The sequence below is a fragment of the Notamacropus eugenii genome, chromosome 1, assembly GCF_028372415.1.
Source record: "Notamacropus eugenii isolate mMacEug1 chromosome 1, mMacEug1.pri_v2, whole genome shotgun sequence".
Classification (NCBI taxonomy): domain Eukaryota; kingdom Metazoa; phylum Chordata; class Mammalia; order Diprotodontia; family Macropodidae; genus Notamacropus; species Notamacropus eugenii.
Genome location: NC_092872.1, coordinates 469494375 through 469517234, shown reverse-complemented (window position 1 = coordinate 469517234; position 22860 = coordinate 469494375). Strand labels below are relative to the sequence as shown.

At 37.0% G+C, this 22860-nt stretch overlaps 1 protein-coding gene and 1 long non-coding RNA gene across 13 annotated transcripts in view; one reads left to right on the top strand and one right to left on the bottom strand.

Moving 5' to 3' along the window:
- The window catches only part of FTO (FTO alpha-ketoglutarate dependent dioxygenase), a 417587-nt gene that overhangs the window by 237351 nt on the left and 157376 nt on the right, over positions 1 to 22860 (bottom strand). For 9 of the 12 annotated variants that reach the window (XR_011972182.1, XR_011972181.1, XM_072632230.1 and 6 more), the window contains one exon: positions 8116 to 8259. The exons of 2 other annotated variants lie outside the window; for them this stretch is intronic. Coding sequence is in view for 8 of the 10 variants with exons in the window: in XM_072632230.1 (XP_072488331.1) it covers positions 8116 to 8259 (144 nt within the window). In the remaining 2 variants the exon portion in view is untranslated. Of the gene's footprint in view, positions 1 to 6840; positions 8022 to 8115; positions 8260 to 22860 lie in introns of those variants that run through there. One more of the 12 variants, XM_072632237.1, reaches the window with a different exon arrangement.
- Positions 10059 to 13098, top strand: LOC140519332 (uncharacterized). Its single transcript, XR_011972183.1, has 3 exons — positions 10059 to 10263; positions 12327 to 12411; positions 12738 to 13098. It is a non-coding gene; the product is annotated as an uncharacterized lncRNA (long non-coding RNA).

The window sequence follows — 22860 nt, the reverse complement described above, 5'->3', positions numbered from 1 at the left end:
GAAGGTGTAACAATGGTGAAAATGGCTTAAATACCTAACCTGAGAACACCAAGTATAAACACTGCAACTTCAAAAGTCTGAAAAGGTTTTAGTTTACATTAACTAAATGTTTGTTTGATATGCAGAACTGATTTCACTGAAAGCTGTTTAAACAAAAAAAGGCATGTGAACAATATTAAGACAACAGTTGCTTGAACTTATCTGCGGTATTAAAAAGATAGTAGTTAACAGAAGTAAACTAAGTATTTTCAAAGAGAACTACAAGTGTAGTTCAACTAAAAGAATACAAGTTCAACCATACATTTATCATGAGAAAAACAAGGTTTTTCTAATGAAGTTCATGTGAGATTTGCTCATGCCACAATAAATAAGTCAGCCGAGCAACAAGAGTTAAAAAAGGGTTGAGATCTTAAGTCTGGTGATTTCTACTGAAAAGGACAAAATATACCAATCTGGATAGCTGTGATATTCCAGAAACTCAATCAGATTATGACAAGCAATGAATTGTGACAGCACATGACACTATACCAATTTTATACCTGTGTAAAATAAACTCCCTTCAAACTTTGATTATCTAAGTCAGGATGATAATATATCTAGGTACCTAATCAGCAGAAAATTGAGAAAAAAGAGGGCCTTCCCCATTCTTACTGACAAAGGTCTCTTCTTCCCCCATAAATGGGTAATATTTGGGGTTTTTTTTTGTTTGGATTGACTTTAGCTTCACTATGAACCAGAAAACACACACACACACACACACACGCACGCGCGCGCACGCACGCACGCACGCACGCGCCCGAGGAAGAACTCAAGTCCCTTCCCATAACCTGACCATCAAGTTTCTCTGCAGAGCTCCCAGTTGAGGTTGATCCATAATGTTACTTCTTCCCCAAGAGGCAGAATCTTTATTGGCATCAAACCCATTTACTGTACATTTTATTTATCTTCACTGCCTTGCTTTTCATCTCAATGAAATGGAGACGAAACCATGTTGGATCTTTTCCAGGACTTCAATCAGGTCCTACCCATGCCAAGAAAAGCAGCTAACTCTTTTACTGAAATTAATTTAGAGAAGTAAAGTGTATCCCCAGCTGCTTGGGCTGAGTCCTGGAGTGTGAATGAGGATAAGATATCTTAAATATCAGTCTGGGAAAGGAAGGTACAGAAAGTTGCACACCCTTTCAAAACAACAACAAAAGCTGAGACAGGTTGTACTGTATTAAGCATGGAAATAAAATATTGTTACTTAAGACTCAAAAACCAAAGTTCAGTAATGCTGATTGACAAATCTCCAATTATGACAGGGCCATGGTCCCTCTCCCTTCCCCAGGGATCATTTTCTCCAAGAATTCTTATAATTAATGGAGTAGAGGTGCAAAGAAAGCTATCAACAGCTGAACTGAGGCCAGAGTGGGGGGGCGTGGGGAAGGAGTAAAGGAATGCCCCTAAGAAGCTGATCACAGGGAAATAGACAGCAGGGCCACAGCTTTCACTAGATTCTTTTTGAGATTTGATCTTCATCAATGTGATTAGAACTCCCCTATTACTGAGCTTTTTAAATTGTATGATAACTAATAATCATGGATCATGACTTGTAAACATTTTGAGACCTGAGGGGTTTTCTGAATCATCAAAGCAAGATAAACTGATGTTTAGTCTTATTTAAGTGCTATGTTTTGTTGGATTGTATTTAACAACAAATTGATAATCCATGTGTATAATTAAGGGCCTAGGATCAAAGATTTAGAAAGGGGGCCTTATGTATATAGGTCACTTAATCCAACCTCCTTGTTGAAGAAGACTTGCCAGAGATGACACAGGCAGTGATAGAAACAGGCTTCAAACTCAAGTCCTCTGACTCCAAATCCAGTTCTTTCCCCACCATATTATGTTGCCTCTTGTTAACTTGATTAACCAGAAAAATATTTATTACCTGACCATGATATAATAGATACTTGTATATGGGAAAGTCTTCCTTGTGGACAAAGAAGACTGAGTTCAGAGGCTAATCATGTGGTCACCTAGCTGGTATAAGCCCTAAAGGCCAATGAAGTCAAAGAATGCAAAGGGGAAAAGGACCGTACACTTATGTTCAACATCAACCCACCATCAGTGTTCTTCGCATCATAATTATTTTTCTCTTTTCAGAAAATCGATCAATACTGGGTAGTAAAGGCTACCATCTGACATTTTGTGTACTAAAGCATCTGTCAATTATTCAAAGGCACTGATTAGTAAATGCTGCCCATGGAGGTGATCTATATTGCCCCTCTTTTGTACCCACCAGCCCCCTACCATGCTTTCATTTTTCTCTGATCACTCAAAATGCACATCAGCCTTGCAGTGACTTTGAACAGCACTATTCTTTATAGTTGTGACACATGAAACAAACTATACAAACCTCCTTTCAAATAAACTTGATGTACAGTTAAGGCTGAATTTCTCACTGCATAGTTAAGGCTCAGTTAGACTAATGCCAATTCTGGTAACAGGAAAGACTGGAGAAGCAGGTAATAGTTAAAAAACAAATAAAATCTAGTTAAGTAGAGACTGAGGCCTTGACCATAGCTACAGTGGACTACTACAATGGTCACAAGAGCCTTGATAAAAATAATAGCATTGATAAAAAATTGAGTACCCAATCACTCTACTTTACATGTAAAGGAGGTCAGAAAAGATTTCTCTGATAACTGCAGATCATTCCTACAGTAAAATGTAGTCTAGTCTTCTCTAAATAGCCTTGCATCTTCAATTTTATTCTTGATAATCTTGGGAATCAGGAGGAAGAACATGCTACTCACTAAGGCGGACAAATCCAACCTACTCCCACTGTCTAATGAAAAAAGCAAACAAAGCAACACAGAGAGGTAGACAACAATAAAATGAGGCAACTAAAGAGTATAATAATGTTTTATTAAGGAAAAATTATATAAATGGGTAGACTTTCCCCTTAGAAAAGACTCGTAAAGCAAAGGAGAATAACTTTCACTTCACTATTTTTGTATTTGTCCTTCATTCTTGAAGAGGACCATGACATCAAGATGATGACATGACTTCCAGTTGACCTTGATTTGAGTGAGGGAGGGCTGTGCAAGGTCACCAACCTCACTTTCTTCTCCTGAGCCATCTAGGTCAAGTGGCTTGATATTTATCAGGACAGCTGGAGATGGCCCGGGAAGCAATGGGAAACCCTGGTTTTTTCAGCCTAAGGTCTTATAGCATTCTCATTTTGAGTGAGATACACGAATTCAATGAATAGGCTTCTTTAAGTAGTTGCTCAAGGGATGGTCCCTTTAATAAAAAAAAAACAAACAAATCGAACAGGGAGGAGAAGACCCTCAGGGTTCCTGGGTAAAAGAGAAACAATTACTATTTAGTAATTGACTGTAGCTCAGAGAGGGAGTCCAATTTTAGAAAGTGGAAAAGCTTTCAGTTTGTGGAGCAATCAACTCCCTTCAGGAATGTCTTAAGAACTTTAAAGGGGACATTTCAAACAAGCCTTCTGGAAATATGCTCCTACTTATCCCTTGTGGTTCATCATGAATCCAAAGGCCTCCCTAGTCTTAATCCTTTTTTATATCTTCCAGTAGCACCTGACTCTGTTGACTTGACACCCTTTCCTAGGCATGCTAACTTTCCATCAGATTTGTCTTTTTTTCAGTTCTTTAGGGTGTTCTTTAAGGTTCTGTGTTTGTTGCCCCTACCCTCCTACCCCACCTTTTCTCACTGCTGTTTCTCCCTTGGTAATTTCATTCTGGCCCTAACCTCTCTTACAAGCTTCAGCCCAACATTCCAACTGCCTGCAAGCCATCACTACCTCAAAGACAATACGCTCAAAACGAAGCTTGTTATCTTCCTCTCTAAACCTATTCTGACTATGCTGTTTCCATTGGTGGCATTACTATTATCCTCTGTTTGGAACCTTGGTTTTGATTAATTCCCTCTCATACCCAAACAATTACCATACCCTGTTAACTCTATCTCAGCTCTGTCTCAAGCCCTGAGTACTTCTTTTCTATTACTACTGTTAATACTCTAGTACAGGGTTTCATTATCACCAGCCTGGATTGTTGCCTCCTAATACATCTCCACAGGCACATTCTCTCCTCCCATGCTGCTGTGAAAGTAACCTTCCTTATCTTCTTTATATACGGATCTAGTCACATCATCCTTCCCTTCAAAAATGTCTCTGTTACCTACCAAGTGAACTTCAGCCCCTACTGCCTGGGACTCATGGCTCCTCACACTGCCCCTCTACTCTGTCTTTGCAGCCTTATGACTTCATTCTCTCTGTCCTATGCTTAACCCTCGAAGCAAATCAGACTATATTCTTTATACCCAAGTAAGCCCTGTGCCTTCCTGTCTTCACAGCTTTACTCCTCCGGAGTCCTGTACCTTGAAAATCATCCTTTCTCTCTCTTGAACTCTTGAATTTCTAACCCATATGTTAAAATCTAACTAAAACACCACCTCATCCAGAAAGCCTTCTCTGACCTCCCCCAAATACCAGTTCTTTCCCACCTTGGATATCATACATCACTTCATTTTGCACCTTTCAAAAAGACATATGCTATATATTATTGTCTATTTTTTTAGTTTCTGATAAATGTGACCTATATCCCAACCCAACTTAACCAATATTAATTAAGCTAGTCCCACAGGCAGGACACCATGCTAAGCAATGAGGATATAAAGCTAAAACTCTAAAAGCTGTTGTCCTCAAAAAGTTTACATTCTACTAGAAAAGTGATATAATATTTTTGTTTCAATTTGATATAACATGACCCACTTCAATAGCTTTGAAGGAGATAACAGATTAAGGTTAAAAGGACTCTGGAAAATCTCCTAAGTTCTTTCATCTTTTTATAGGAAGAAATAACCTGAGAGTGGAGGTGTGACACCTGGCTTTACAAATCCATGAGGCCTTCCATAGTGTGAAGCTAAGGTCCATGAATACAGAGGTCATATCTAATTAAACTTTGTGTCTCACCTAGTGGCTTACACGGTGTTTTGCACTTAGCAAGAACCAAATAAATCTTTAATTGAATTGAAACCATTTAAAGCCATGGGAAAAAAAAAAAACACGTCTAAGCTCATACAGATGGAAACTTCTGTTACTTAGAACAGCAAAGCTTTATCTTGTAATTAGTAAACTAAAGGCATCTCTCTGGTCTTTAAGGGTGAAGAAAACAGAAGAGAAGTGAATGGCTATTATATATATTTAGGATTTCATTTAACAGCGGAAAACTAAGCACACATAAGCGGGCAAACAGTGAAACTCCAGCCTACTTGTGTGGTAAGAGAACAATATTTGACAATATGCCTCAACATGTGGAATTAATCTCTCAAATAAGGAGATGCCCTTGAAAAAATCAAAGATGGAGGCACCACAGAAAAGGGTGGTTGGAACATACAAAATAGAGATTCAAGGTCTCCATTAAGCCTCAGGTTGCTGGCCTGCCTCACTCAGCTAAGGTTTCTTGATCACTTCCCACATGCACAACATAAAAAAAACCCAACAGAAACCTGACAGACACATTCTGAAGCAGATGGGTTCAAATGACAATATTCTGGCTGTTGAATAAACAGTCTGTGTATATAGCTTTATTTTTTTCCTCATTTGATGCTAATAAAATATGACAAGAAGTCAGAGAAAGATAGGGGAGAAGAGAGGCCAAGCTGTGTATTCAGGAATACCATCTATTGTTAGCTTGGCCCCTCAAGTTGAGTTTCGGTTTTCTTTTTTGGGGGGAGGGGACAGGATGCAAAACAAACCAAAATCACTGAATTCAAATCTGTACACTGTCAAGATAGCCAGGTAAATGACCATGCTGCTAGAACTTCCAATCCCATGATTCCTGGATGTTTTCTTGGTCACCACACTCCAGATACCAGAAGGAAGACTTCATTGTTGCTCCCTTCTAGGAAGCTCAGATTAGCAAAGCCTCTGCTAGCTCCTCATGTCTACAATTCACCAGTAAATTGTGAGCTCCTTGAGAGCACCCCTTTTTGTATCCCCAGCAACTTAGCACAGTATTGGCACATAGTAGGTGCTTAATAAATGCTAGGTAACTGACTTGAATGTACTTCTTCCTCATATCTGATTCAAAGAGGCTCACACCTCCTTCAAAAGAAAGCTCAGGAGCAACCTCTGATCCCTTTTATTCATGTTCCTTCACTCTTATATTACTTTTCCTTGGTATATTATATACTTGTGTGAAGGTTGCACCTACCCAATAAAAAACAAGCTCTCTGAAAGCAGGGCGTATTTCATTTTTTGTATTTATATTACCCTCACCCCCAATCCTTGTACTGAGTTTGTCCTTTGTTCGTGAAGAGGACCATGATATTCAGGGAGATGATGACATGACTTGAAGTTGATTTTGGTTTGAGTGAGGGAGGGCTGTGCAAGGTCACCAGCCTTACTTTTTCCTTCCAGAGCCTTCTGGATCCAGTGACCAGGTATTCATCAAGATGACTGGAAATGGCCCAAGATGCAATGGAGACCCTGGTCCTTTTAGGCTAAGGCATTTTCATGTACTCGTCTAGAGTGAGGTAACTCTCATTCAGTGAATAGGCCTCTTTAAGAAGTGAGTCAAGAGACAGCCCCCTTAATTAGGAAAAAAAAAACCAAACTGGGAGGAGAAGACCCTCAGGATTGTTGGTCAAAAGAGAAACATTTACTATTGACATTTGCTCTGAGCCAGGAGGGCCCAAAATATAGCCATTAAGTGGAGCTTGGGCAGGGACCTGTTGTGGTCCAATCTATGAGCTCCAGAGCGAAGGGTTTAAGGTTTAATGTGTATAATCTATAATGAGTATCAGACACTTAGCAGGCAGTTAGTCAAAAAACATTTATTAAGTGCTTAGTATATGTGCTAGGCATTGAGCTGAGGATACAAACCTGTTCCTTAGGAACTCACAATCTAAGAAAGGAAACAATATTGGAGTAAGATAATGTACTAGGCAAACTGGATATAACCAACAGAGGAAGAAACTAACATGAAGTTTCTAGCATGAAGAAATTAGCATGGAGAAGCTTCTTGCAGAAAGTGGGAGTTTAGCCAAAATTCGAAGGAAGTCAGGAAAGTCAAGAGGTAGAGAGGAGAAAATGTCATGGGGGCAGCTTAAAAATGCCCAGAGTCAGAAGGAGGAGAATCTAGTTCTAGGAACAGCGGGGAGGCCAGGGTCACTAGCCTGCTGAGTACCTAGGGGGTGTGAGGAATAAGAGCACTGGGTGGCTAGGAAGGGGCCAGATTATGAAAGGTATTAAATATCAAAATGAAGAACTTGGATTTGATCTTGGAGGCAAGAGGAAGTCACTGGAGTTGAGTGAATGGGAGGAGAGAGGGTAACATGGTTAAATTTGACAAATGTTTGCTGAATTGAAATGAATTTTTGGATTTAAGTTTTAGAAGTGGAGATAAATTGCCATTCCTTTGAGGTTCAAGACTGCCTTTTAACTGGGAGATATAGGCCTAAGAACCAGTAACATAGTCTTCTAAAATACAGAGGTAGAGAAATAATTTTGTTGTTTGTCCTCCGTTTCTAAGAGGACAATGACATCCTGAGGGTGATACCTTAACCTGCACAGGAATTAGATTTAAGTGAGTCAGAGTTGCATAAAGTCATCAGCCTCACTCTCTTCCTGAGTCATTGAAATCTAGTGGCAAGACAAAAGTCAGGTTGATTGAAGAGGCTGGGATGCAGTGGATGACCTTGGAGTCTTCAATGTTTGCCCAAGCTCTAAGTACTCCACAGTGCCTGCTTCAGCCACCTTCATGGTCATAGGAAAAAATTGTCCATTCCTCCAGAAGTCTCCACATGCTTGGGGTAGACATTCCCCTCACTCACCAACATTTTTGAGGTGTTTCAGTTACCCTTCAACTGCAGAGATAGTTTACCAGGGTGTGGACTCTGAGCATGCAACAGTTTCTTGGACCCACAGAAGAGAGTTGAAGTGGACACCAAAGGTGGATAAGCAGGCCTCGCCCCAGAAGTGCTAGTCTTCCCTGAATACCCTTGTAATGTAGAAATAAGAAATGTATCTGAGACCTGACGCTGATAAACTCTGCACAGAGTACCTGCATAAATCATCTCTCTCACCATCCTTACCTCATTATGAATTTCCTCTCCCTGCCTGATAACTGATGACTCCAGGGATCTCAAATGCATAGTTCTGGGTTCCATGTCATCCCGCACATTCTGTAGTGCTAACCGGCATTGCTTAAAAATATAATCCAGAGTCCCTACTGAGCACTGTAAGAGAAAAAAAATGAAGCATCAAGATCGGGTTAAAGACCCAGGATCTGCCCAAGTGACTCCATGCCCTCTTCCTACCATTTCTACCTTCCTACTTACTATTCTGTATACACAATATTTTACTTTCTCTCTCCAGGCCTTTGCACAGGATGGATGAGACCACTGAGAATTTGGGAAACCAAAAACAGAACCTTGAGGCCAATGCGCCTTTAATATTAGAATCCCCCAGCACAGAAGACACAGAGACAAGCACCTCCACTTTGCAGCTAAGAAAAAGTAAAGAAGGAAGATGAACCCCACTCACTTTACACACACAAAAGTGAAGTTATATTCTATGTCTGAACCCAAGCATATTTCTGCCACCATGACACAGCCCTAAGCCAAATAATGGCCTACTACATAATCTGGTCTTCAGCAACTAAAAAATTTTGACAGACTTCTTATTAAAAAATTTAATACACAAAACAGTATTTCTATTTGACAGTAATTTTCTGCACAACACGAATGGGACAGAAAAGGCAAAAGGCAAATCATTTATTCTTAGCATGACTACAATTACATGTAAAAGTCACTATCCAAAGAAAAGAAGATGTAGGATGAATAAGAGTTGCTTCTTATATTACTGGTCTTGTGAATCACACTTTGAAACCTTTGAAGTCTTGTAGCACATACAAAACATAAGGTCATAATTCCTAGAAAAACTTGGAGTAATCTCCACCTTGAGGTCTGTTGTCTTAATATGTGATTTTCGACTGCAGACAACCATAACTTCAGAGGCCCCTAGCCATAAGCACTTTGCTCCCGGCTCAACTCACTCCTCACCAGCACTTTTTGGCGTTGTCTTTCTCCCTCTAGAATGAAAGTTCCTTGAGAGTGGACTGTCTTGTTTACTTGTATCGGTAAGCCAAGTGCTTACCACAGTGCCTAGAACACTATGTTTTAATAAACACTTTCTCCTCTAACTATCCTTAACAGTTATAATAATTAGTTTGTTTTAAGCCTAGGGACATTCTAATAGCCAATTCCCCAAGATTAATTCTTTTACTATTTGAGAAAGTTTATATTGAACAGAAAGTGTCAGGAATATACTCATAATATTTCTAAGCTCCTAATTAGGAAAATTTCTAACATCTGGGCAGAGGTTGGATTCTCTGCCTTACTTTTCATTTCTTTTTTAAAATTAATTTATTTTTAGTTTTCAACATTCACTTTTACAAGATTTTGAGTGCTGAATTTCTCCCTCCCCTTTCCCCTCCCCAAGAAGGTATGTAATCTGATAATGGCTATACATGTACAATCATATTAAAGATATTTTCACATTCTTACTTTATATTTCTGTCTATCTTCTGGCTTCTTTGTGGTTGAGGCAAAAGCAGGTTCCTGAAATAAAACTGTTTGGGCAAAGACAAGCACAGGAAGGGAAGTAGTAGAAAGAGCACACTCCTTCTTGGAACTACCTTCAGTCCTTGAGGAGTAATTACAAGTGGTGGTACGACATAGTTTTGAGATCTGAGATTACTTTAGGGCTAGTCAACAACCCTCCCCAAGATGGACCTTCCCACAGCTTAGTCCTACTCTCTCTTTCTCCTTTCACTAGTTGTTCGCTGAGCTGCCAGTTCTCCAAGCCCCTACCCTGCTCAACTCTGGATTGTCACACTCCTTTCTCTCCATTGATGGATTCTGGAAATCTCACCCTAATTCTTAACCTTCTTAGGGAACGACCAGTACTTCTCACCTCCCCCAATTTGGAACACTCTTCTTGACTCACTTAGTTCTGATTGACTGATTCCCACCTACTGAGAGTAATTACTTTCAAGTGGTATGAGGCAATCAGCAATCAATTGACCTCCACCCTTACAAATCTATCTAAACCTAAATGGACCAAAAAAGAAATGAAATGGAAAGAGGCCAAGAGTCTAAAGTTTGCAACAGAAGCTCATCAGCAAGGAACAGGAAGGAAAAACAGCCAGTTTTCTTGGGCCATTAACAGCAGAAACAGACGTAAGTGAATGAATGAATGAAAGCAAAATCATTTATTAACTGCTTACTATATTCAAGGCATTGTGCTAAGCCTGAGGGATACAAATAGAAAAGCAGGTAGTCCCTGTTACTTTGTAATGGCAAGTTTTAGAAGCAAGTCGGAGAGAACTTGAAGGAGCAATGGCTTTTTAAAATATACCTTAAGTTAAAAAATGATAGGGGGTTTGGACGAGAGAAAAATGACCTCTAATGGAGAGTACAAGAAGGTACTTGCCTGAACACCTGATAACCTAATTTCCAGTGCTTAAGAGAAAAAGGGAGATCAAATAATCAGCTAAGAAGATGGAATAGTTTTCTTCCAAACTTCACAACCTGAAAACCTCAGGAAAAGGTGCCACATACAGAGTAAGTAAAGCTGCATTCACAATATAAGAAGACAGAAATATCACACAGGTTGAAAAAAATTATTTAATCATTAAAAAAATCATGAGGTTTGGTGCATGCTCACGGGGTCTCTACAGGCATCTCCCCTTGGAGACAGCCTAAGGAGGCTGTTTCTAGAAAAGTCATGATTAAGCGCCTTGGAGAGATATTGGGCTAGGAGCAGACATTCTGAAAAATGGTCGTGGCCAGCCAACTAAGGGAAAACAGGAGGCTCTGGAGAATTTGGGTTCTGCAGCTGATCATTGTGGCATTGGTATCTCAGTTCAGTAGTACCTGACACAAAGCCTCATATAGTAGGATGCTGCATTTAGATATAAATATAGTTGAGTTAACTATGTAGGAACTGAGCTAGGATTACGTCCTCAAGGTACTGGGGAATGGAGAAGGAGGGTGGAGAAGAGGGAGGAATTCTGACCTTTGATTTTGCCATATTTTCAAAGTAAATATCCCTTTGTATAAGGTAATAGATGTAAAGTATTTAAACAGAAATGGAGGTTAAAGGTGGGGGTTCAAGTCAAAAACAATAGAGAAGAGTTGGTCCCTAGCCTCTCGGTGTACTCTAGAACTTGCTTCAGGGCACCGTTTTGGTGGTCTTTATTTGGCCTCATAACAGTGACTCAGCTTCAATCTCTCCACCTTACAATATACAGAAGACTGATTCTGCATAGAAAAGCCAAGTAAATAGAAAATAACTAGAGGAGACAGAGATGAAAGATAAGAACAACACAGAGCTGAGCAGAGGATTAGAAATCAGCTGTGGCCAGTCCCTAACACATTTAACCAAAGGAGGCTGATGATGCCTAGGCTGGGGGAAAAACAGGGTTGTTATGGTCTGTACAGTTGTGGAAAGGAGCCAAAGAGTGAAAAGAATGGAAATAAGACATAAATGTCTGAGTGTTCAAAGGATAGGGCTGAAATGGTTGGTTGGTTGTTGTCCTTTGTCTCCAAAGAGGACCAAAATGACATCACCATGATAAAGTGAAGTTTCAATGTGTAAATTTCAGCTGTGGCTGATCAGATCAATATGAGCTCGGAATGCTCTACCACAGGTTGGGCACAGATAGTCCGGGTGAATATTTGGGGTGGACACCCCAAATTTGCACATCCTACATTTCCTTTGTATTATCTCCATTCTGCTTTGCTCAAAGAGCACAGCACCCTTTCTGATGTGGGCACACCATGCTCAGTGGTCCTGAGCCAGTGTCTCCCATGTTACACAGTCAAATTCAAAGTTCTTGAGAGATACCTTGAGAAGTGTCCTTGTATCGCTTCTTCTGAAAACCATGTGATAGCCTGCCCCATGTGAGTTCTCCATAAAACAGTGCTTTTGGCAAACATACATTTTGCATTTGAACAACATGGCTTGGCCAGCTCATCAGAGTTGTGCTCTCTGAAACATAGTTTGAATACCTGGCAGTTCAGCTCAAGCAAGGACTTTAGTGTCTGGTACCTTACCCTGCCTGGTGATCCTCAGAATCTTCCTAAGACAGTTCAAATGGAAGCGATTCAGTTTCCTGGCATGGCGCTGGTACGCTGTCCATGTTTCACAAACATATAACAATGAGGTCAGCACAGTGGCTCTGTAGACCTTCAGTCTGGTAGTCACCCTAATACTTCTTCTCTCCCAAACTTTTCTTCAGAGCCTCCCTACCACTGACCTAGCTCTGGCAATGCTGCATCAACCTCATTGTCAATGTGTACATCCCTGGAAAGTACACTAGCAAGGTAAGTGAACTTATCCACAGCATTCAAAACTTCTCCATTTGTTGTAACCAATGGTTCCATGTATGGATGGTGTGGTGGTGATTGATGGAGCACCTGTGTTTTCCTGATGTTACTTATTAGACCAAAATTAGCACATGCAGCAAAGAACTGATCCATACTTTGTTGCATCTCAGCTTCAGAGGCTGCATTGAGTGCACAATCATCTGCAAACAGAAATCATGCACCAACGCTCCCTCCACTTTGGGTGATGTCTTTTGATTCGTGCATAAATTGGATTTAAGTGAGGCAGAGTTGCACAAAGTCATTAGCCTCACTCTCTCCTCCAGAGTCATCACAGTCCAGTGGCAGGACAGAGTCAAGACAGCTGGTGATGGCTTAGGATGCAGTGGATGACCTTGGCATCTTAGGTATCTAACCAAGCTCTGAGCGCTCCCCATAGTTTCATCTGCCTTCATGGATGCTGGAACAAATTGTTCTCATCTGCCCATTCCACAAGAGGAAGTCTTCACATGCTTGGGCTAGACACTCCCCCAGGATAAGACCTGATTAAACACCTATTTCACAAGCCGATAAAAGACTTAGAAACATTCACAAAGACAGGGAATTTTAGTAAAATGTCAAAGAAAAGTCAGAGCACAATAAATATGTATACCATGAAGGAAAATAAACCAAAATTTATGATCAAAAGGAGTATTCTATGAAATACCCAGTGATCATTAAATAAGAACAAAAAAATTCAGTGATCACAGCAAATGAAATTATTGGGCTAAATTAAGCACAATTTAAGATCAGAAATCAAAGATCTCAAAGCAAAGTTTTAAGAGCAAGAAATTAAATGAAAATTTCCAAAAAATAAAGTTTCTAAAAGAGAAAATGACAGATCTGGAACTTAAGTTGCTGACATTAAAAGAACATATGAATTCCATAAAAAAAAAAATTATTTTTAAGACCGGATATGAAGAGATTACTTTAGAGCTATACATCTCCAGTTAGAATACAACAATTTATAAAAAACAAAGCCTAAATACTATATTGCAAGAAATTTTTTAAAATGGCTAAAACTTTTTAATGCAGATTAACAAAGCCCTATTGATCAAATCCATATATCAATGTTGGGGTAGGGGGTTAAGGAAGGGCCTCCATCGCTGAAACTCCATATGGTGGTTAAATTTCACAATTTCAGTTAGCAACAAATTTTTGTAAGAATATAGGAGAAAGCCCTTCAAATATGAATGGACATCAATTTGGATAACCCAGGATTTACTCATAGTCACAAGAAACTGGAGGAAAGAATGGAATAGGATATTCATAAAAGAAAGGGTATTCAAACTGTCAATATACCAAATCCTAAAAAGTTGATCTTAATAACTGCATGGAAAAAGATGAGCCTTCAACAAAAGAGAAGCATTTGAGCTATTCTTGAGTGCTCCCCCATGTCCCACCTCAGGATGAGACTATTTGATATGCAAATACTCCAAATAAGAGAAACAATCACAAAGATAATTAAGTAAAGTTGAGAAAGCAATAAATTCTGTATTTCTAGACTTTTCCCCCCAAAAAGACAGGCTAAATTGAGAGCTAAAAGAAAAAAGATGAATCATCAAGGGACAAAAAAGTTCTAAAGGGATATAAAATTTAAGAAAGACTTTAAAAATCAGGAAAAGGGAATGAGCAAGAGCTAAATTAATACTCCTGGATTTACATCCCTTTGACACCTCCTTCCTCCATTAACGACTCCACTACATTATGAGGTGAGGAGGAAAGGTAACACATTAAAAAAAACCAAAGCTAGAATAAGGAAAGGTAAGAAGTAGAGAAAGCTAGAGATATATACCCACCCACTCCACAGGAGAGCAGAGAAGAATTAGTAAATTCTTCAGTTTATCAACAAAATTGGGGAAGGGAGAAGGAGTTGGAAAGTATAGAATGAAAACATAAATGGAACTGACCAAGGGCTGGAAGAACAGAAGGAGAGTCTTACTCATGGAGGGAAAAGGAAAAATGATCATTAAAGAATATTCTCATAATGGGGGTAGGGAAGAGAGTATCGGGGATAAGAGACTGACCGTACAATGAATTTAATTTGCACATGAAGAAATAATCTTCTTGACAGTACTTCTCAGTACTGCACTTTCATGATGGAAAGGGTTACAAATAAATCCCCGAAGGCAGCAAATTCTCAGTGGTAGGGTAGAATATAGACACAAAAGCACAACAATCTGGGTATAGGAGTAGAATACAATCACACTAAGGTTGGTTGCTGAATCAATTTACAAGACCAGAAACAGTTTTCTACCATATGATCCTGCTTCTATTCAACAGTACTCCCTTCATGAATTAATATTTCTAAGGGTAAGACAGCAGAAAACATAGAGGATGAGGTAAGACCTACAGAAACAATAACATAAAAATGGAACAGAAGAAAGAGTTTAATTTTTGGTTCAATTTAAAAATTTCTAGTTTCAGAAGGAAAACAAAGGAAATATAGAAAAGAACAAGAAAGGCTATATAGCCCATGAACTAGAGAGGAAAAGTCAGAATGGATAAGAAGGGAAGAGAAATAATAAGAACAACACTAAATAAAGTATCTGGGAAAAGGTTCAATTATGTAATGTTATATAAAATTAGAGGTAACAGATGAGAAATGGAGGAAAGATTCTGACTACATGCACAATTGGGCAGGGAAAGTAGTCAAAAAGGGGAGAAATAAGTAAATATACAAATAAATGAATAACTATTAACAAATTAAGTAAATTCAAGGAACTTGGGATGTGACAGGTAATGAGTAGCAAGAATGGAAAGTCCATGGGAATAGACAAACATCAAAGCAACACAAGCAAAATAATTTGCAAGAAAAATATACTAATTTTGAAAAAGATTAAAACTATTACAATTGATTATTAATCTTAAAAATTAATACAGAATAAGAGAACATAACCCCTATGATTATAACTGTGAATGTGAATGGACTAAACAATCCAATAAAATGAAAGTGTCAGAATAAGAAAAGAAAATCTAACAATTGATAGCATACAAGAAACACACTGAAAACAATAAAGACACAAAGAGCATGAAAATGAGAGGCTGAAACAAAAATTATTATGATCAGGTTATTCTGAAAAAGCAAAGGTTGCAGCCATGTCATCAAGAAAAAGATACAAAAGTCACAATATCAAGAAAAATAAATGGAGAAACTACATTAATGTCAAAGGTACCATAGACAATTCACTACCACAAAACCATAAAAGATTTATACCACAGAATCTAAATTCCTTAAGGAAAAGGTTAACTGGAGCTCAAAAAGGCACAGGTAGTACCCCAATAATTGTGGAAATTTTAATGTTTCTCTATTAGAGTTGGAAAAATCTAACAGAAAGGCAAACCAGAAAGAAAATATAAAGAACTAACCAAACTTCTGCAGAATTTAGTGCTAACTTATTGTTATCTTCTGAACAAGACTATTAAGAATACACTTACCTCTTAGCATGACATGATAGCCTTAAAAAATTAAGTGATCTAGAGCACAGAGGAATTACAAATAAATATGTTTGGTTTTTAAAAGCAGTAATATTGAATAAATCTTTTGCAGGCCATAACTTAATAATAGTGGTAATTCCTAATTTTGATAAAGACAGTAAAAAATTATGAAAATGACTGAAAATAATTATATGCTGAAAAATGATAGGGTCTAAGAACAAATCGTAGAAACAACTAATAATTATGTGAAAAAACAATAACTGAGACAACAGATCAAAAATTTCTGGGATATGTCTAAGATAGTACTTAGAGAAAAATTATATCTCTGAAAATACACATTACCAATTTTTTAAAAGATGATATGACCATGCAATTTTAAAATGTTAAGTAATGAAAAAATGAGCAAACTTCCAAAACAAAAAAAATCCTGAAAATCAGAAAAGATATGGATAAACTAGGAAATAAAATGAGTACAGAAATGATAAACAAAAGTAAAATCTAATTCTTTGACAAAACAATCAATAAACCTTGAGCTAACAGTTTAAAAAAAGATGGCAATCAAATTACCTAAATTAAAAAAATGAACAAGGTAAAATCACAAGAAATACAGAAGAAACAAATTTTTTTTAAAAAAAAATGAATGATTACCAACAAAGACATGAAAAATAAACTGAACATGAAATAGGGATCTTAATCAATCAAATATATTTAAATTGAACAAGATATAAAGGAACTACAGGAGAAAAAAATGATCTAGATGTTTTACAAATGAATTCAATCAAATGGCAAAGAACAACTAATACAATACTGGGCAAATTATTATCAAAAATGGAGAAAGAAAACATTTGGCCAAATACCACAGACACGCACGCACACACACATGCACACACACACGTATGTATGTGTATGAAGAAAGATGACTATGGACCAACTTTACTAATAAATCTTCATTAAAATTTTAAAAATAAAATCCTAGAAAATACTGCAATGTACCTGAAAAATTATTCATGAAAACCAACTTGGACTTATACCATTTGGATTCAAAATAATCATCTGAAATATAATTATATTAAAACCCTTAACACCTCTAAAACCGATGATTGTATCAAAACACGCAGACTTTGACCAAAAGACTGACAAAGTATAAAACTCAAATTACATTCAAAAATCCTAAATACTAAAAATTCTAAATAGCACCTAAATACCTAAAGGGCTATTTTAATATGAAAAAGAATATATCTAAAAGTGAAAGCTAGCATTATTTTTGTCTTAAAATACTGTATTGATATCATTTGTCTTTAAATTTCCAGAACTTTTTTTGCAATATCCTTTCTCCCAATACAGAGAAAAATAATATTTTTAAAGAGAAAAAAAATCAGCAAAACTGATCAATACAATGCCATATTTGTTTTTTAAAAATTGTTTTGTGGTTATTTTTTACTTTTATATTATTGTAGTTATTATGTATATTGGAGGTTTTTTGCTCTGATCATTTCATCCATCTGAACATGTAAATCTTTCTGTATTTCTCTGAATTTATCATAGTTTTTGTTTCTTTCAGCACAGTAATATTCGATCCCATTCATGTGCCACCATTTTTTTTTTAACAATTCCCAAATGATGAGCATCTCTTTTGCTTCTGTTTCTTAGCTACCACAAAAAAAGCACAAGCATTGTTTTCAATGAGGAAAAAGTAAAAACTTTTCTAAAGAAAGCAAGGATAAAGCAAAGATGGCTCTCTTACTCACATTATTATTTGAGATAGTTCTACAAATGTTAACTATAGCAATAAGATTAAAAAAACATAAATACTGGCAATGGTACAAGAAATGTCTATTTGCAATTGAAATAATGGTTTACTTAGATTGCCCCACAGAATTAGCAAAGAATCAAACTGAAAAAATTGATAACTTCAGGAAAGTAGCAGAACACAAAAAAGACTACAAAAATCATTAGTATTTTTATATAAAAATAAGAAAATACAAGATGAAGTAAAAGAAATGGAAAGGTCCTTAAAATAATTACAAAATGCAAAAAACATTGGCTTTATTTTATATCCTTTAACTCTGAGATATAAAATCCACTTTGATATTCCTTTCAATTCCCATTCAGTTTCTCCAGAAGTCTATCATATCTAATTTTTCTAATATTCTATTCATCTCCTTAACTTCTTTCTTAATTATTTTGTGGATAGATTTATCTAATTCAGTAGTCAAATAATTCTTAAGTTACCTGTCCTGGATCTATTTTTCAGGTCAGTTGTTTTTCCAGTGAAGTGTTTTACACTTTCTTCTATTTTTCATTCTTTTGATTTTGTTTGATTGATTCTTAATCAATATAGTCATTAGCTTCCACTTCCCCAATTGTAGTTTTTAAGGAATTATTTTCTTCAGTTACCTTTTGTACCCCTCCTTTTCCTTTTGGCCAGTTCTACTTTTTCAAGATTTTTTTTCTTCAGTGTATTTTTTTCCATTTGGTCAATTGTATTTTTTACAAAACTGTTTTCTTCGGTCAGCTTTTGTCCTTCCCTTCCAAGCTGTTGACTCTCTCTTGCATACCTCTCATTTCTTTTCCCAATTTTTCTTCTACCTATTTTATGTGACTTTTAAAATCCTTTTTGAGCTTTGCCAAGAAAGCTTTATGGGCTTGAAACCAATTCATATTCCCCTTTGAGTTTTTGGATACAGGTATATTGATAATGTTGTCCTCTTCTGAGTTTGTTTTTTGATCTTCCTGGTCACTGTAGTAACTTTCTATGGTCGATGTTCGTTTTTACTTCTTGGGGTTTTTTTTGGCCTATTTTGTGGCTTTTAAAGCTGAGCTCTCCTCCTGCAGGACAGGGGCCAGTGTCCCAAGCTTCTTGTGCTGGGGGCCAGGGGCCTGGTCACTGGCTTTGTGTGCTGGGGCCTCAAGTTCTGGTAGCTTGCTCATGGGTGGCCTAGTCTAGTCATACCTATTATAGCCTAGTTTCTGGGATTGGCAACTTGCCTTCTGAGCTGGGTCTGGAGACCTCACAGCTGGGCTCTGTGCCACTGGCCTGCTGAGCCAGGACTGGGGGCCTAAGTTGTTGATCTGTGCTGTGACTAAGAGCTCCCACTGGCTTGTTCAGACCCATCTGCACTGGGCTGTGCTTCCCTTTTACCCAAGTGAGATAGGTGTTTCCTGACATCCTTCTAAGTTATTTTAAGATAGAAAATTGTTTCACTCTATCTTTTTGTAGGTTCTGTTGCTCCAGAATCCAGTTAGAGGCTTGATTTAATGTAGCTTCTGAAGGAAACTGGGGAGAGTTCAGGCAACTTCTTGACTTCTCTCCATCATCTTGGCTTCCACAAAAAAATATTTGGGAACTAATTTACCAAGACCCTATAAAGAAATAAAGAATTACCTACATCACCAAAGAAAAGTAATTTCTTGAGGTTGAGCCTTGCCAATATAATTAAAATGATCATATTATTTAAATAATTTTTAAAATTTTAGAGGAATAAAAAGTCTAGAATCTTCTAAAGAAAATAATGAAAAAAGTAGGAAAGAAGTAGATATTGTATTTCCAGAGTTCAAACCATACTCTAAAGAAATAATCATCAAAATTTCTTGGTACTGATTAAAAAGTAGCAAAGTAGATCAGTGAAGAATGAATTCAGTAACCCAGTGTTCAAAAGAAAATGAGAATATTTACTTGGGGAAGATGCAGTTAAAAAAAGGAAAAATTATGTAGGGGAGAGAGAGATATTGAACTTAAAAGAGAATGCAAAGGGAAGATCTGCAGATTATAGATATTACAGAAAAGCATTATTAAAAAATTTGAATACTATACTGTTCAGAAATCATTCAGAAAAATTATCAAGAAATATTGGAAACAGATGCACAGTTCAGATTAGAGAATCAACAGAACATGTACACAAAGAAACCCAGAGTTTTAATCACCAAGAAACACTGCAGATTTCAGACTTATAACATCAAAGAATAAATTTTTTAGTGAGCAAGGAAAAAAATTCTCCAAATTTCAAGGAAGAACAATCACAAAAGTATAGGATTACTCTAGGGTTATAAGAAACCAGAGGAAGAACTGGAGCATGATTATCCAAAGAGTAACGGACAACAGCTCACACTTAAAAATAACAATTTCTTCATAGCTGAACTAAAAACCAATGAAACACATTAATTTTCAGTAAAAGGGAAACGAATCATTTTTTCTATAATATACCTAGATGAACAAGGTGTTGTATTTGCAAACTGAACAAACAGCAAAAAGTTAAATACAACAAGTAATGAAAGAGTAAGAAATTAAAAGCTTATTTTCATGTAACTAAGCCAGGACAAGGCTATTTTTGTCATTTATGTTTCTTTTTAAAAAACACATGTCCTGGTCAGGTTTTTCTTCATTTCAAATAAAACTTTACCTTTTTACTAAAAAAATGAAATGTAAAAAGTTTCATTGAGAAAGCAAAAAGAATATCGGTGAATTAGAGGATCAAAAGATTAAAAGTTATAATGGGAAAATCAGAAAAAATTAGGCAAATAGAGTTAATATTTAAAAGGAAAAAACCCCTCAAATTCTCATTAAAAAATCTATAATATGCAGGACAGCATGATACAAAGTAAATGGAAATGAGATAGAAGAGAATGATTTAGGAGACTCAGATAGGAACCAGCCAAGATTTGAAAAGAAAGATGGGCAAGAGACTTTTAAGCTTTCCCCTTATGTCTAGGGAGGCAGCAGTGTAAGGACAGACTACTGAGGCTCAAAGCATTGAGGTAGGAATAGAAATTAGGTATATCTAGTAGTAAGGGCTTGATAATTAAACCAGGTGAAAAAAACCAAGAAAGAAGATAATAGACAGATATCCCCAAGAATATCAACATGTAAATTTTAAATAAAATATTTGAAAGACACTATAGCAATGCACCAAAAAATTTATATACCCCATGATTAGGTTAGATTTATACTATGAATACTGAGTTGGTTCAACAGTAGATTTCAATATTAATAACAGATTATTAGTTGGGATCTACCTACTGTCATCTAATGATATTAACAAACAAGAAAACACATGGTTACATCAATAGATACAGAAAATGCTTTTGATAAAATATAACAATCATTTTAAAAACTATATTATAAAATATAAGACTACATGAATCTTTCCTTACAATGGTGTGTAGTGTCCATCTAAACCTAAAAGTCAACTTTCCATATAGTAGAGATAAATCAGAAGCCTTTCCAATATGATGAAGGATATGAGGAAGCTCACTGAAAATAACTCCAAAATACATATCAGTGACAACCCACCAACACACAGAAAATTTCTATAAATATAACTACAAAACAATCTTTACAAAAATAAAGGTAGACTTTCTAGAATTTAAAAGAGAAGACAAAGATCTACTTTATCTTGACTCTGACCACAATATGCCTAAAAACTGTCACAATTTTACAGGCCAAAAATAGATTCCCCTTGACTTATTAAGGGGCGTTAAATGCTGTAGTCATGAATGAGCCAGGGCCAAGACAATCAGGTTTGAGAACAAGGATATTCCTAAGAACTAGAAAGACATCTCTACATCCTATTCTCCATTCCTGGTAACAGGTCTGAGATTGAACTGAAAATCAGGCCAGATAGAGCATTCTTAGAATTCCACTTGGCATTACCCAGCCACAACTAGATAGTCACGTAAGCTCAAAAGTATAAGCAATCCTAAATAAAAATGATCTTTGTTGGGCACACTCTGAATGACTGTTAGAGCCATTAAATGATCCATCTATTCTAGAAAGGTTTGGATGAACTGATGCAGAGTGAAGCAAAACCAAGGAAATATATATGACTACAACAACATAAATGAAAAGGTCACTACAAGGAAGTTGGACTCCAAGTAATGAAAAAACCAGTGATGGTCCTGGAAAAGAAATAATGACAAAAACTTCCTACCTCATGACAAAGATACCATATACAGGCATATATAGAACAGTATATCATATATATTATCAGAAATGGCCTCCATATCAGATGTCTTTGACACATTGGAGGTTTCCGTTTGGAGGTAGTGAGGTGGGAAATAACTTATGTAAAGACAAAAAGCATCAGTAAAACTTATCAAAAAGAGAAACTGAAATTTTAAAAAACTTATGAAGAAGCTTAGCATATTGTGATGGATAGATCCTCTATGGAAGTAAGCAACAATAATTGTACAGAATGAAGAGCAGACCGATTAAGTTGTATATTGATGAGAGTGTACCTGTCTTTACAGCATCATATATTTACTAAAATAATGCTCTGCTTCATCTCTGCTATTCCCACACTGACACATGACAACCAAGGTATTCACTGCTGGTGGCCTTTGGCACTGTAGCTCCCTTCAAGAACCAGTCTGGTCTGCTGACCTTCATCTCATGTTCTATGTCCCAAGGTCACTGGCCCCTCTAAAGGTGAGAGAATTGAGCAATGAGGTCTGGGAAATAAGTATAGCTAGGGAGAGTTCAGAAATTTCTTATCAACACAGCAATTCCTCCTTAAATTAACATTTACATGCCCAGAGGCCTGACTGAAAAGTTGAGGAAAATGCAAATTTGCCATCATCCCCAACCCAGACACAGCTAAAACATGCAGGAGCACAAGTACACAAACACACCTCCATTCTCTTCTGGTGAGCCACCTCCTGGCCTTGACCAAATATGAAATGTCATCCTTGCCACACAGAACCTCCCAAACAGTCATTCTGCTCAGGGCCTGTAGCCTATTACAGTAATCTGGCCCCAAGGTATCATGCCACCCCTGCCCAAGGTAGTATAGTGTAGTTCTACATTTTCTCCAGCAGCCAAAGAGCTGAAACAAGAGATGTATCAAGGCTGAAGTCAAGCGAGACAAGAGTTACTTTCCTTTCAAATATCATTATAGAGATTTTTCAATCTATCCCAGAGGCCAGGCTGAGGATGGGACCTTAGTGGATAGTGGTATTTTAACTGATCATTCAGTT